The sequence below is a fragment of the Sceloporus undulatus genome, chromosome 4, assembly GCF_019175285.1.
Source record: "Sceloporus undulatus isolate JIND9_A2432 ecotype Alabama chromosome 4, SceUnd_v1.1, whole genome shotgun sequence".
NCBI classification, from domain to species: Eukaryota; Metazoa; Chordata; class Lepidosauria; order Squamata; family Phrynosomatidae; genus Sceloporus; species Sceloporus undulatus.
This window is the reverse complement of record NC_056525.1, coordinates 171,384,734-171,401,414: the sequence shown is the minus strand read 5'-3', so window position 1 is coordinate 171,401,414 and position 16,681 is coordinate 171,384,734. Positions and strand designations below refer to the sequence as shown.

The following is a 16,681-nucleotide window of genomic DNA, read 5'->3' as shown; positions in this document are numbered from 1 at the left end:
TAATAATAATAATAATAATAATAATAATAATAAGTTTATTTATATTTCTCGCCTCTCCCATGGATCAAGGCGGGATTACGTCAATAAAATGATACAATAATACAAAATACAATCAATAAAACACTAATATGAATTAACCAACATTCCTATTAGTTCTCTAAAATATCAGTTCATCAATTAGCCAACAATCATAGTCAAGAGTGGAGCAATTGTCATAACCCTTTATATGGAGTCCGGTGGATAAGCTCACTGGAAGAGATCCGTTTTGAGTGCCTTCTTAAAGGCCTCTAAAGTAGTGATAAGACGGATCTCTTCCGGTAGGTTATTCCATAATTTTGGAACCGTGGCAGTAAACGCCCTATGGGAAATTGTCATTAACCTGGTATTATGATGTCCCAATAAAAATTTCCCAGATGTTCTGAGTGTGTGGGGTGGGAGAGGTGTAGGGAGAGGCGTTCCCGCAAGTACCTCAGGCCCAAGCCATGAAGGGCTTTAAAGGTGATGACCAACACCTTTTACTGGGCTCAGAAGCTGATTGGCAGCCAGTGAAGGGATTTCAATACTGTTGTTATATGGTCAAACCTCGGTGTACCGGTGATCAATCTGGCTGCCGCATTTTGAACCAATTGACACTTCCAAACTTGGTACAAGGGTAGCCCCAAGTAGAGTGCATTACAGAAATCTAATGGAGAGATTACCAGTGCAAGTACCACTGCTTCAAGGTCCCTTTGGTCCAGGTAGGGATGTAGTTGGTGTATCAACCGAAGCTGACACCAAGCACTCCTGACCGTCACATCTATTTGAGATGACAACTGCAGAGACAGATCAAGGAATACTCCCAAAGTGCGGACCTTGTTTTTTAGGGGAAGTGTGACCCCGTCCAGGACTGGTTGACAAATCTCCATCCCTAGACTTGGGGTACCTATCGCAAGTACCTTTGTTTTCTCTGGATTCAACCTGAGTTTGAAGGCAGGCATCCAGAGGAGAGATGCCATCCCTAGTCATTGCAGCAGTCGGAGACATAGAGAAATAAATTTGGGTGTCATCAGTGTACTGATGACATCGCGCCCCATGTCTTTGGATGGTCCACCCAGCAGCTTCATGTAAATGTTAAACAGCATGGGGGAGAGGATGGCACCCTGAGGGATGCCAGATGTCAGCTCTCTCTTGAAAGAGCAGCTGTCTCCCAGCATCATCATCTGGAATCTACCTGAGAGATAGGACTGGAGCCACTGGAGCACAGTATCCCCAATGCCTAACTCCCTCAGGCGTTCCAGAAGTATACCATGGTCAATGGTATCGAATGTCGCTGAGATGTCCAAGAGCACCAACAAGATCACACTTCCCCTGTCAATGCCCAGATGGAGATCATTGACTAAGGCAACCATGGCAGTCTCAACTCCATATCCTGCCCTGAAGCTGGTTTGAAATGGGTCTAGATAATTGGCTTCATCCAAGATGGCCTGGAGCTGGAAGGCAACCGCCCTCTCAATCACTTTGCTCAAGAATGGTAGAAGGGAGACTGGTCTATAATTGTTTCTCACCAGTGGAATCAGGGAGGTTTTTTTCCCCAAAAGCGGTCTAACAACTGCTTGCTTTAATTTCAATGGAAATCTTCCCTCCCTGAGGGATGCATTAATTATAGATTGTAATAATGTTTTTGTTGCATCCCCTCCCTGGGCAGTCAACGATGATGGGCAAGGATCAAGGGGGCATGTTGTCTTCCTAATACTTCCAAGAATCTTGTACACTTCATCGGTATTTACAAACTCAAAATGATCCAGTCTAACATAGTCCACAGAGTCACTGTACACCTCTCTTTCTATCTCTGTTATAATGTCCACATCCAGATCGGCCCTTATCTGAGAGATTTCGTCTTGGTCTACAGCAGAACAGTGAACCCCATGTTTATAGCAAGTTGGTCATATTGCTCTAATGCTGGACTCTGGGCCAATTTTCACTGCACATTTTCAACTCAGGTATGGAAAACCCCATGAAATACACACAAGACAAATATATGAGAAGTGTTCTTGTCCCTTTTAAAATGTTTGAAAGCAGTATGTTGGAAAGGTTCAGACCCTGCTTCCAAAAATGCTAAACGAACGTGGACCATATTGTACATGCAGCACAAATGTTTCACTCATGAAGAGATTGTGTGTTTTGTTTGTGGCTGTCTTATCATGAAAGGCATAATGTGAAGAGAGAACTGGCCATTTGAGAAGGGCCCATCTGAGAGGACATACATTTCAATTGTATATTTGCTTCCACAGATAAAGCTTCTATCCCAGTAGCATTGCAGAATTGTCCAGCTCTAAAGTTCATTCAGCTGCAATAACTGGTTATGTTTTTCTATGCATATACATATTACTAAATATAACAGTAGCCTACTCAGTACAGGATCCACCAGGCCAAGTGCAGTCAATCATCTAGCAAACTGGGGAGGACCCCAAACACCAACCAAGTGACAGTGGGTGGCTGATGGTTAAGTTCAGTGTGCTTAGGGATGAATAATGAAGGTCTGATTTAACAGATGAATACAGTGAAGAGCCATATATATTACAAGTTTACCATAAGGGGGGAAAGCTAAAACAATGTACACTGTAACCAAGATGCTTGTGAAGTAATGTTCAGGGTTTCAGATCTGAAGCCCTCCGACTCCCTCAAGAAATAAGCTGTCCAGATTTGTGTTAGACTTCAGTTCTAATATGAATTAGTTATTATCTTATTTCATGTTCACTTCCACTCAACAGAAAGTCTCTTTCGCTCCCCTACATCCTTTTTTGGAATAATTGTTTCAATCATTTCAAGATAAAAGTAAGATGGTTTGAATCTATGAACAAGGATATATGCAAGTGAACAAAACTCAAAATTCTTGAGGTTCTACAATTTTCACGTGTAAATGCATTCCACTTGGGTGTGAGGATTGTGAGGTTTTTTTAAACTTTCATGTGGAAATCTGCATGTCATGCTCATGCATACCTTTATGCATTTATGCTTTATGTGCACTTCTGCAGCATGTACATTTTCCCCACTGAATAAACTATGTCCACGATTATTTCGAAAAAATGTACTTTTTATGCTTTGAACATGTGCATCTATCAATCACATTTTTGGTGCATGAAGCAGATTAGAGGTTGCAACTGTTCAGACATCTAGATGAAACTTGAATTTGGCATTATATTTGGATTGGAAGGTATGGATTTGATGTAGTCGGGTAAAAAATGAACTAAAACGACCTTCTCACTTTTCTATGAGCTTTTTCACACTCTACTGTGAAAAGGTTATCCCATCTCAAGTTGTTCCTCAAAATCAATAATCTAAGCAAACCTGATCTATTAATCAAGGTCTGAAGATATTCTCACCCTCGTTGTTCAGCTCTAGTCTAGCCCTGTGCAAAACCACAGTTCTAGTCATTGCCAGGTTGGGATGCCATTGGAGGTTGGGAAAGTCACCAAAGTTATCATGACTGTCAATTTTAAACTACCCCTGCAGACTTTAATCACCACGCAGAGAGTAATGGCTCTCTGCTTCTCTTGAGGAGTCATGAAACTCTCTAATATGACTGATTTGAGGATCACTGAGAGTATACCAATGGCACATCTACTGTGTGCCATCAGCACATGCAACGCAATATAATAAAACAAATATTTGTGAAAAATCTAACAAAACAATGTGTTACAAAACAGAGAAGAAAATTATTAATTTAATCTGATGAGAAGGTCAGCCAAAGGTTGTCCTATTTAATTGCTTTGGAGGAACAGAGCAAATCCTTACTATTCCCAAACTGCATGAGAAATGCACTCTCTCAGTTGTCCGCCAACACAGACAACAGCAGTAATAGTATAATTATAACTTACAGCTCAAAGACGTACTGTAAACAAAACTGCTGGCTCTCAGCCATTTATTTTGCTAAGAATGGTGGAGTTCCTCTGCATATGAGCCTTATCATGAGAGCCTATCAAACAGAGTAACAGGCAAAAGCTATACCTTGATGCTGCTAATCCCAGCTGTTTTCTTAGGACAAAAGAATGACCAGATCAAAGAAGCCTAGAAGTAGCAGCTGGCAGGCAAAATAGCAAAGAAAGCAGCAACTGAGCAGCAGGAGTTGTAATCACAAATGCATTAACTGAGAAGTGAGATGGAAGATGTTTCCAGTGCCTATGGAATTGTTCTAGTTCCAACTGAAGAGGTGAACTGAATACATACAGGCAGACATAGAGAACACTGTTTACTCTTTCCTGATGCATTCCTGCTCACTTGTACACTTTTACAGGCAGGCCTCAATGCATCAGCAGTTTCTTAAAACAGGTCTTTACGGTAAGATATCCATTTCTTTCTTTAGTTTATAGACATTTCCATTCAGCACCACACTGAAGCGAACAGTGCCTAGTGCTACTATTAGGTTGGCATTTTCTTCCTGAAGCCTTTCAGTGTTGAAAGATTAGCATGGTTACTTATGTTGCCCAAAACAACGTTATTTGCAGGTTGGGGGAAACCCAAGATTGAAAGAAGTGAAAAAGATTTACTATTAAACTTTTTAATGGTATCCCAAAATTAGGTGCTGAATATGCTCAATAACCACTGGCTGACTGACTGTTGTATCCTGGGAAGGAAAAAGCATGTGATGTATGGAACAGAAGAGAATATCCTGGGGAAAGGCATGGCCAATCAGGTGAAACATCTCAACACTGCAACATTTCGTTGCTGGCCTCACTGGTACATATAATAATTTGAAAATACTGTTCATAACAGTGAACAGACTAAACAACAACAACAGCAACAACAAAAAACTTGAACAGTCGATACAATACTGAGACATACCATTTGCGTTCTGCTAAAATGTCTCAAAGGCAAGCAATGAGCACATAAAGCAATATAAGATTTCAGCATCAGTTAATAGTTCAACGTTCCTTCTTGGAAAGCAATGCAAATAACTTCTGTAATTTTCAGTGACAATATTAGCAATGTGGATTATGAATTTTTTAAAAAACATACCTAAGTAGGATATATACTTTAATGTTTTCTCCATGCTTTCCAGTTAACCCCCCCAGCTATATAAACCGTCTGATTAGAGTACATTTGTTTAATCCAGTATTGATCCTCATCTAGATTAAGGACCTTTTTAATTTTTTTAAAAACAGGGTTAAATGCTTACTACAGGCACATTTCAGAGCTGCTCATTTGCATAAACATTGCTTAGCAACCAATTTGTATTGTATTTTTAAACTGAGAGCATCAGATGGAGGGCGACTTAATGAAAACATCCTCCAGCACTTTGCTGAGTATTTACACCCCTATAAGAACATATTTCAGTGCATGATTTCATGGAGAAAAAGTACAGTATAAGCCATATATAAGACACATAAGTCATATTCACATAGGAATGGAAAGTTCCTATCAGCCTTGATCAAAAAGGAACTTCAAGACAAGACAAAGGCATAATTGATCTGAATTGATGTTCAAGACCTGGATTTTCTTCCAATTGGTAATGTGTTTAGATTGTCAGGTCATAGCATTATCCATGATATTTTTGTCCACCATGCTCACAACAAGTTGATACACTTCACATCCTTCCACCATACAGTCTCATACCCTTCATCCTCTGATAGTTCTGTCTCAAATAACACATTTTCAAAGCAACTGGGCATCACATTTTGGTTCTTCAGCTAGAAAATTATACCCACCACAGCTTCAGACATATTGACATATCTTAACAACCAGAAAGGAATGTATAGCCTGTTACTTAAAGCGACAAACTAATCAATGTATATGAACAGTTTGATTATCATTCATTTTTACAAGAACATCTTCCTGGGTGGGAAGGGACTGGAAAGTCACACTGGGCTGTGACAGAGACACACAGCCACATTTCAAGACTAAGCAGGAAAACACCAGATTGTCAAAACCACCCCACATCATGTTTTAGTGTGCTGTGGGACAGGGAGTTCTTGCAAGTACATAAATTTGACCACCATTCTCCAGTTATTAAGCTAATGGGACTTTTTTGGAGGAGAAATCTTTGCTACCAAGTCCTGTTAGGAAGTGATGTTTAGGTAAGAATTCTCTATGGCCTCTTGAGCATGAATGATCTGCAAATGTGGGCTGTGTGTGTAGGGCTGTCAGGTGAAATACAGGAGATGAGGGTATCGACTCCCCCAGAATAATTCTGCCCCCCTGAAATATTCCTTCCATTCCAAAGTTCTAGCATTTCAGTAATTTAAAACTTCAGCTGATCATTTAGAAATACAGTTTAGGCCTCTAAGTAAAAGAGGCAGGCAAAGTCACCAAGGGAATGCAAACACAGCAAATGTAAGAAGTCTTAAGTATGAACCAAATTCAATGTCTCACTCCCTGCAGTGCTAGAAATTTGAGGACTGATGGAGAATTTCATGGGTGGGGCAAATTTCTTATTTGGGGGGCAATGATCTTATGTCATCCCCCCATAGTCAACACTGCTACAAGTCCCTGTTTTGCCCCTGGGGTCTGTGTATGGCTAAGAGGCATGCCAAATTTTCTCTCCAGTGGAGAGTACTAGAGTACAGTGTCCAAAGATCAGCTTTGCCTCTCTCTGCTAATCTTTTAGAAGCAGGTAAAGAGCAGATTGCAAGGAAGGCCTAATTTGACGTACAGACTGCAGGATTTAAGTACCACTACGAGAAATGAGAGAGAGGCTTGTGATACAGGGATTATGGGCAAATGTCTACCCAAGATCTTGAGGAGTTGTGAGAGGTAGGTCCAAAATAATCTAACAGAAATAATTCAGTTTGAGACCACTTTAACTGCCCTGGCTCAGTGCAAGGGAGTATTGGGAATCGTAGTCTATTGTGGCACCAGAGCTCTCTGACAGAGAAGGCTAAATGTCTCACAAAACTACAGTTCCCAGCATTCCCTAGCCTTAAACCAGGGCAGTCAAAGTGGTCTCAGACTGGATTATTTCTGCAGTGTGTTCCAGACCGTAGTTCGGGATCAAAATCCATTTCAGGGGTAGGGAACATTTAACCCTCCAGTTGTTTTGGTCTACAGCACTCAGTAGCCCCAGACAAAACGTAAAGGACCATGGAACTTGTAGTACTAAACACCTGGAGAGCCAAAGCTTCCCCCCTTTGGGGACTTTATCACATGGGAGGAATTTCTCTTTATTTTGAATGAAAAGAAAGTGGGGCCAGAATGCATTCACGTGAATTCGCTAGTTCAGTGAATTTACGTGAATTCGAATTGCGTTCAAACTGACTTCCCATTTCCCGAAAATAGTTTGCTATTGCCCGAAATTGCATGTGATCACCTCTCATGCAATAACGTGAAACCCCATGATTGCGTTCGGACTGACTTCCCATTACCCGAAATTGTGTGTGGTAGTCTATCATGCAATAAAGTTAAACCCCATGATTGCCTTCGGATTGCCATTGGATTATACTTCCAGTTTCCCTTGTCTGATAATGTCCTTAGTGTTTTGGAAAGGGCTTGAAAAACCTAAAGGTGGGATCAGGTGAGTTTGAACACATTAATAGGAAATATGAAGTTCCTAGGATAGATGAAAGACTGGAGAGAAATATTATTGTCGGGGCAAAAATAAAGCCAGTTTTTGTTATTAGCTCCAATCCTGTGCTTTTCACACATTCTTAGAAGCAGCAGGTGAAACTTTCTCCTACATTAGGGATCTTCTCAGGAAGAAAACCCACTGAAACAGTCTGACTTTGAATTTATTTATTTATTGAATTTATTGAATTTGAATGTATTTATTCATAAGAAATTGAAACAGACTGATTCTGAATTTTTATGTATTTCTTTCTTTCTAAAAAGGGCATCCCTAAGAAGGAGCACCCTGGGACTAGGAGACAAGGGAAGCAAACACCTTGAAGAGGAGAAAGAAGGTAAGGGATCTACATTTGAAGAAGGACAAGCAAAGGACTCGAGGAAAAGAGGCCCAGAACTGCAAAGCCTGTTTAGAAAGCAAGGAGGGGATTACATGAGAAGGAAAGCCAGCAAGTGGAGGGTTGGAAGGGGAATGCAGAGCTTGGAGGGAAAATGGAGTAAGGGTCTGAGAAAGCATTCAGGCCAGAGGAGAGGCTGAAAAGCTGAAGAGAACCCAGAAGGTGGCAATGTTTGGGGGTTGTCAAAGAATCATAGAGTTGGAAGAGACCTCAAGGACCATCCAGTCCAACCCCCCTGCCATGCAGGAACTCTCAATCAAAGCACCCCTGACAGATGGCCATCCAGCCTTAGTTTAAAAACCTCCAAAGAAGGAGACTGCATCCCTCTCTGAGGAAGCATAGTCCACTGGCGAATGGGAAGTTCTTCCTAATGTTGAGGTGGGACTTCTTTTCCTGTAGCTTGGATCCATTGCTCTAGGCTCGCAGTTCTCAACCTGTGGAATGTGGCCCCTTTGAGGGTTGAATGACTCTATCATAGAGGTCACTAAGGCCATCAAAAACACCATATTTCCGATGGCCTTAGGAACCTAGACGCCTCAATTTTACGGTCAGGGGTCATAACAACATGACGAACTGTATTAAAAGATTGCGGCATTAGGTGAGAACCACTGCTCTAGGTCAATGATCCCAATGGCGCTGGGGTTAAATGTCTGGACTGCAGCCACTCACTCAAAACCATAAGGTTGCGAGTTCAATACCAAGAGCACAAGCTTGACTTCTGAGGTCACTAAAATGAATACCTAGCTTGTTGGGGCAAATTAGCTTATGCTTGTAAACCGCTTAGACATTGCTATTTCAGTATGAAGCAGTATATAAATGAAGCTGTTTTGTTTGTCCCCAAACTGTGCCCTTTAAGAAATTTTGGACTTCAGCTCCCAGAAGCCTCAGCCATGTGGGCCAACAGTCTGGGATTCTGGCAGCTGAAGTCCCAAATCTGTTAAAGAGCAGAGTTTGTGGACCGCTGTTCTAGGTCCTATTCTCTGGCACAGCAGAAACCAAGCTTGCTCCATCATCATCACCACCACCATCATCATTTTCTTATATCCCACCTTTCTCACAATACAGGGTCCCAAGGCAGCAAACCCTCAACACGACGCCCCTTCAAGTGCTGAAAGGCGGCTATTATGTTGCTTCTTAACCTTCTCTGGCTGGATGGCCATTTCTCAGGGATGCTTCGATTGAGAGTTCCTGCATGGCAGGGGGTTGGACTGGATGGCCCTTGGGGGTCTCTTCCAACTCTATGATTCTATGGTTCTTCCGAACTTTTAGGTAACTAGGACTTCCAGCCAGGGCCATTTCCACACTGTAGAAATAATCCTCGTTGACACTGCTGCCATGGCTCAAGGCTATGGCATTCTGGGAATTACAGTTGGTTATGGCATGAGAGCGTAGCTCTGGTGCCACAACCAACTGCAATTCCCAGAATGCCATAGCCTTGAGCCATGGCAGCAGTGTCAAAATGGATTATATCTGCAGTGTGGATGCATCTGGACCAGCTCCACTTATTCTGGTCTCTGCAGCCCCATCCTTTTCTATTTCTTTCCAGGACATGCCAGGGCTTCACATCCCTGCAGCAGAAGCACCCACTGCAGACACAAAGAGGGGGTGTGCATGTGCATGTGCATGGGGTGTGCATATGTCATCAGTGTGCCTCTCCATCGGAGCCCCCCTCTGGCCCTTGCCTGGGGAGAGGGGCTGCAGGAGACTCACCTGCCTCGAGGTTGAAGGAGATCCTGGCCTCGGCGAGGTAAGGCGTGTCGCTCTTGGAGCGGACTCTCCGGATGGGTCTCCGGTCGATCTCCTCCTCGGATGATGCCGCCATTAAGGTGGGGACGGTGAGCAGAGTGGCCCGGCGAGCTGGAGAGGAGGCAGAGGAGCCCCAGGAGGGGGGAGGAAGGAGGGAAGGAAGGAAGGGAGGAAGGGGAAAGAGAGAAAGGAGGAGGCAGGCAGAGAGAGAGAGAGGGAAGAGAAGGAGGGAGAGAGAGGGAGAGGGGTGGGGACAGAGAAAAGGAAAACCTGTTAAGGATCTCTGGACTGGAGCTGCTCTGGAAATCCTGCCCTGCTCCCCCCAAAGCCTGGCAGGATCCCCCCATCCCTGCAAAGCCCCAGACAAGCCTGGAGAGTGAGGCTCACTAATACACACACACACACACACATTTATATAGATAGATAGATAGATAGATATTTCATATCTATCTATCTATCTATCTATCTATCTAATTCCATATATATATACATATATATATATTGTTTTACACACACATATATAGTATATATAGTACATATGTATATTATAATACATATATGTTTATTTATATATATATGAATATATATGTTAAAAAAAAAAAAAAAAAAAAAATATTTGTATTTTGTTTTATATATATTTTTATATGTACTATATATACCATATATATATATATATGTAAAATAATATATAAAATATATTTTTTATATCATATATATATATATATATATATATATAAAATTTTGCATATATATGGTATATATGAGATATGTATACATATATAAATATATGTAAAACAAAATGCAAATAATGTATAAAAGCCATATATATTATGTACAACATATATTATATATTCATTTATGATATTATTTATTATATTATTATTATTATTAATGGTATTTAGTAGTAGTAGTAGTAACATTTATTCACTCGTTGACCAGTATACAAAACAACTTGATAAAATAATAATTGCAAAATACATTTATTAATGGTATTTATACCCTGCTCTTCAGCCCTAATGGCTATCAGAGCAGCTTACAATTATTATTCTTAATTAGATGGTTATATTATTTTGCATATATATGGTATATATACTATTTATATAATATATGTAGTACACACACACACACAAAACAAAATACAAATAAAACATAATACATGTATAACACACACACATATATGTTTTATATTATATATATATATATTTCTTTTATATATTTTGTATATTATTTTACATATATTGTGTGTATATACTATATATATATATATATATACAAAATGCAAATAATATATATATATATGTACAACACACACACATATATGTATATATATATGATATTGTATAACAGTGGACCCTTGGTATCTGCTGGGGTTTGGTTCCAGGACCCCCCATGGGTAACAAAATCCATGGATGCTCCAGTCCCATTAAATACAATGGCATAGCATAATGGAAAATCAAGGTTTGCTATTTAGAATTTATACCTTTTTGGAATATTTCAAGTCTTGGATGCTTGAGTCCATGGATAAAAAATCCGTGAATAAGGAAGGCTGGTTGTATAAGTATTATATTATATATTATACATGTTTATTTTATATATTATTTTACATATCTATCTATCTGTCAATATATACAGAGTGACCACATGTCATAACCACAATGGAAGAAAAGGCATCGCAAGGACCTTTAAGAAAAATAGAGGACATGAGCAAAGAAAAGCTACAAAACACTTCTTGGAATGTAAGTTCAGGGTTCTTAGTCATGTTCCAAATGGAGGGCATTTTGATACTCCTCCTGGGCATAAGATTGAAATGGAGTACATGTCCTGGAAAAGGAGAACATCTGTCCACCTACTCATTCTCTCTCTCTCTCTCTCTGTATGGTATTATATATATTTGTTGTTTTGTACCTTCAACTTGTTTCCTACTAAGGCGAAACTATCATGGGATTTTCTTGGCAAGATTGGTCCAGATGGTGTAGCCATTGCCATTCTCTTGAGTGTGTGACTTTGGCCAAGGCCACCCAGTGAATGTTATGGTTGAGCAGAGAATTGAACCATGGTTTCCAGAGTCCTAGTCCAACACTCAAACCACTATGCCATGGGGTTTTCTTGGCAGGAGTTTCTCAGGGGAGGTTTGCCATGGCCTTCCCCTGAGGCTGAAAGCATGTGACTTGCCCAAGGCCACCCAGTTGGTTTCATGGCATATCTGGAATCGAACCCTGGTCTTTCGAGTCTTAGTCCAACATTTAAACCAAGACTCCACAGTGTCTCCATGTATATGTGTGTGTGTGTCCGCCGTCAACAAAACAGTTGATAATGACTATGAGACGCTCGGACTATCTGAAGCAGAGTAATTTGGCAGATTAAGGCTCAAGTTTGTTGGAATGTATATATGTGATTCTCTCACATGCACAAAAGAGACACAGAAACACATGTAAGTTGGAGTGATAGGTCCCCCCCCCCATAAAGAATATCCCAACTGAGAAAGCAAGGGACAAATGTCATAATTTGGATCCTGAACCTAAAAAAATAACCACCAACAACAAAAAAACCCACCACATATTTAGGGGTAGTCGTGCTGGCCATACAGCAACGTCCAATAACATCCCAAATCCACAAAACAGACTTTATGCATTTTGGTTGGTCAAATAAAGGTATCACTGTTTTGTGGATTTTGGATGTTAAGTGTTTTTTTTTAAAAAAAATAATGGACTGAGATGCAGTCCTAAAAAGGCTAAGGTATTCAGAAATAGTTAATAACATTGAGCCTATGAGTCCAGCCACTCTATGTTGTGTGTCTTCAAGTAGTTCCAAATCATGGTGTCCCTAAAGTGAATCTATCACCAGGTTTTCTGGGGCCGAGAGTGTGTGAATTGCCCAAGGTCATCTGGTGGGTTTCATAGCCAAGCAAGGAATTGAACTCTGAACTCCAGAGCCATAACCTAGCATTCAAACCACTACACCACCTTGCCTCTCCAGCCACTCTATACTGTAAAGTGTTCCACATATTGGCAGCCAATGTCAGGACCTGCCCTTCCATTAGGCAAAGTGAGATCTTTGTGTTAGGCATTAGGTTTTGCGTGTCAAGAAGGGGCAGCAAAATGCTCAGTGTTTTGTTACAAAGCTAGAGAGAGGCACCTGTGAGAATTTCTGCCTCTTGTGCCGGAATAACCTGGCTGGACTTTGAACCTATCCTGTGTGGTGTGGGGTGCCATTCACTCTTCTTTCTTGAGAGCCAATGTGGCGTAATGGTTTGAGTGTTAGACTATGGCTCGGGAGACCAGGATTCAATTCTCCACTTGGCCATGAAACCTGATTGAAGACCTTGGCCAGGTCACATGCTCTCAGCCTCAGGGAAGGCAATGGCAAACCTCCTCTAAACAAATCTTGCCAAGAAACCCCCACGATAGGGTCACCATAAGTTGGAAACAACTTGAAGGCACACAAAAACAAAAACAACTTGAGCAGCAGAATATTTCAAGTACAACTTGCTCTTCACATAGATTTTCAGTATTCCTCATTACAACTCTGTTAGAATAATATTATTACTGCCAAACTCTCTCTCTCGCCATGTGTATATGAAAGGGAGAAATGTAAAGAAAGCCAACTTGTGTTATTTTAAACAGAGACTTCCAGGGCTACCTTAAGAACTTTAGTGCTTTTGACACAAAAGGACAAGATCTGCCCATATGAGGATGTCCACAACTTCTAATAACAAGGAAGATCCATCATTTAGTCATGCCACCCTTGCAGGGATATATCACAGGAAACTAGACTGGTTCCTTTCATGGACAGAGGAAGACCATTTATACCAATGGGCCTACAGAAACTGAGTGCCTTGCAGGAGAAAGGTTTTCCTTAGTGTGTTGTGCATCTCTGTTGAAAAGCAAAAACTAAAAGTATAATTTTCTTTCAAACAGAAATTTTTGACATGCCTTTAATTCTATAAACAGTTAGATGCCATTTTAAACATTTTTTAAAAAATCTATAAGTGTGTTTACTTGTATTTCTTCCTAATCTTACAAGCTGCTTTGAATCTCAGGTTTGGGGGAAAAGTGGAGCATAAATAGAATAATACAGTCCAAGTTGATGCCACCACTGTAGTTCATATACAGAAACAGAATGGATTGACAGTTTGGTCCTTGATTTTGGTAGTGAAATTGGTAACATTTGGTCCACCACCATACATTTGAGGCAGTAGGTTCACAGGGCCCCCAAGAACTGTACTTCAGTGGAGGAAAACAGCTGGACAGTTAGTGAGGAATAGCTGAAAGATTGCTCCTGCTGCCATATCTGCTGCCTAAGGTAGTTGCTTCTCATTGCCCAATGGTAGGAACAGCACTGGAAGCTTCTTGGTTCACAGTTTGTTCACATTGATGCTGTGCTTCAAAAGAGGTAGCTTTGTTACCCCAAAACAAACTCAGAGCCTTATGGCACCTTGAGGACTGAACGTTTAACTTATATCTCAGAAGCTTTCCTTATCTAGCTCTTTCGCTACATTGTTTTATGTCACTGCAGATTCAGGGTTGTGTATTCTACTGGATTTTCACTGGAAGATACAGCAGAAGCTCAGAAGATAAACTTCGGAGGCCATTCATAAAGGTAATGGAAATGGTTCCAGGAAGTAACTTTTCTAAGTTCTGCCTCTCTGTTTATCTAGACTGGGGAATATGACCAGGAAGGTGCAATCCTCATGGTGACAACAAAGCAGCCAGCATGAGAGGAAACAATACATAGTATATAATATTTCCGCAAGTGCTGCCTGTGTTATTAGTCCTTTTTTGGAAAGGTATTAAATGAACTTGAACACAGCTTATGTTTTAGGTCCCCTCCAGCTTGCAGAATCGGACTGTATAGGAAATGAAGGGAATGCTTAATAATTTATCTATGCATGATGCCAAACCAAGGAAAGCCAATGTATTGTATTTACTTGAGCACTGAACTGGCTCTTGGAGACCAAGGTTCAAATTCTCACTTGACTATGGAAACCGATTGGAAACTGATTGGATTCTTTCAGCCTTGGAAGAAGATAATGGCAACCCACTTCTGAACAAATCCTGCCAAGTAAAACCCTGTGATAGGTTAACCTTAGGGTCACCATAAGTCAGAAACAAATTGAAGGCACACAACAACCGAACCAAAGAATATCAGATATCATACTGAGGGCTAGAAGGAGATGTTCCATACCTGGATTGAAATTGGATTTAAAAATATAAACAAAGAACAAATCTAGTTTTTGCCCACCTATTCTGACCTTTATGCAAAGGGATCTCGCAGCATCTTTGAGACTGAGAGAAAGAAGTACCATATGATTTCATAGATGCAACTTTATTTCATCAGATGTGCTGACCTTTGTGACTGCCACAGTTTCGTTTATTCTAATTTCTGCTTGAATTTTCCAGAGCATTGCAGTGATATTTCTGCAGTACAGTTAAATTTGTTTTCATTGCAATTGTTTTCATAGCAATTAAGAAGTTCCAGAGACAAATAAGAAGTTTCAGAAACTCATACTGTAAAGAGGCTGAGCCTTAAAAAAACCCAGCTTAATCGATTTGTACATTCTGAAGAATATTTTGCAAAGAATTTCAATGAAAGCATTAATGTCTAATTGGGTGGCAGCAGTGGGGGATTTGCCTGTTTGGAAACACTTACTTTGTCATCTTTGATTCAGGCAGAAAGAGACTTTCTACTCCAGGAAGCATGGCACAAATACATTTTCTGTGATTGTTCAAGTGGTAAGTCATATCTAAACTTGATTATGTTTCTTACCCTCTTTCACAGGTATCTCCACATTGTGCATGTAAATGCCTCAATTTAACAATGCAGATTCTTGCAAGGAAATAGTCTTCAGCTGATACAAATACAGATGAGCATCTGAATTCATGGCAACACCCATACTTTAGTGTTTATTCATGGCTTAGCCACTGAACTGGAGGAATGTGTCTTTTTGATGTGAATGGGGATATAAATCCCTTATGTAGTTGATATATGCTTTTAGAGCTGCACTGAGGCCATATTGGGAGTTGTTCATCTGAGGTTAATTGCTCTCCCCCTTTGTTTGAGTAGATGCAAAATGGTTTTAGAAGTAGGCCCAGATGCCCTCATAAATGTTTTTCAGATATTGGCAGTGATGTATTCAAGTCTCAAGTCAAGTCTCTCTGTTCAAGTTGCAAGTTGAGTCTAAAGTCCTTGCAAAATACTTTCAAGTCAGGTCTCAAGTAGAGTCTCAAGTCTGGGAGCCAATTTTTAATAGGAGGTGAGGTGATTTCTTGGAGGGAACGCAAGCATATTAGTCAATTGAATTGAAGCGGGGGTTGAGGTCTGCTCAGCATCCTGTCCCCACTGCACATCAGTGGAACCTTCTCAAGCATTGCATGTACAACGCTGTGTAAATTTACAGCGCTTCATAAATAAAGGTTAATAATAATAATAATAAAAGCATATCAGAAGATTCAGGATCCTTCTGCCTCAAGCCCATTGCCTAACACATTTACTGTTCCCTTCTGAGAAAGGCACCTCACACTTTGGGGTCATGTCTTGCCTGCTGCTCAAAGTGAATGGCTTTGTTCTATGGTCAGTTACTAAAATATACAAGTCTCAAGTCAAGTCATGTCATTTTTGCCAAGCCAAGTCCAACTTAAGTCATTGAAGCAACTTGAGTCTGACTTAAATCTGAGTCAATTGACTAAGGTCTACATCAGTGGATATTGAAAATGTTATTTTTTTGGCCTAGAACTCTCAAAATCTCCCAGCTACTGGTGTGAATTGCAGCCCTAAAGTTAACCTTTTCAAGCTCTGTTTCTTGCTTTCCTTCAGAGAATGGCCTCTGTTAGCCACAATTTAGAATTAAGCATTTAGTTTCTCATGGAAGTCTATCTGTTATTTCTTGGTGCAAGCAATGATGCAAGCAATCTTGAAGGAAAATGGAGTGAATGCAAAAATCTCCAGACTTCTAAACAAATTTGGAAGAGTACTACATTTCAAGAACATTAGCACATGGGGATTAC

At 40.4% G+C, this 16,681-nt stretch overlaps 1 protein-coding gene across 3 annotated transcripts in view; it reads right to left on the bottom strand.

Annotated features, from left to right (window-relative positions):
* Positions 1–16,681, bottom strand: part of PHACTR1 (phosphatase and actin regulator 1) — a 386,579-nt gene that overhangs the window by 356,947 nt on the left and 12,951 nt on the right. For all 3 annotated transcript variants that reach the window (XM_042461661.1, XM_042461660.1, XM_042461662.1), the window contains exon 3: positions 9,642–9,788. In XM_042461661.1, the coding sequence (XP_042317595.1) occupies positions 9,642–9,788 (147 nt within the window). The remainder of the gene's footprint in view (positions 1–9,641; positions 9,789–16,681) is intronic.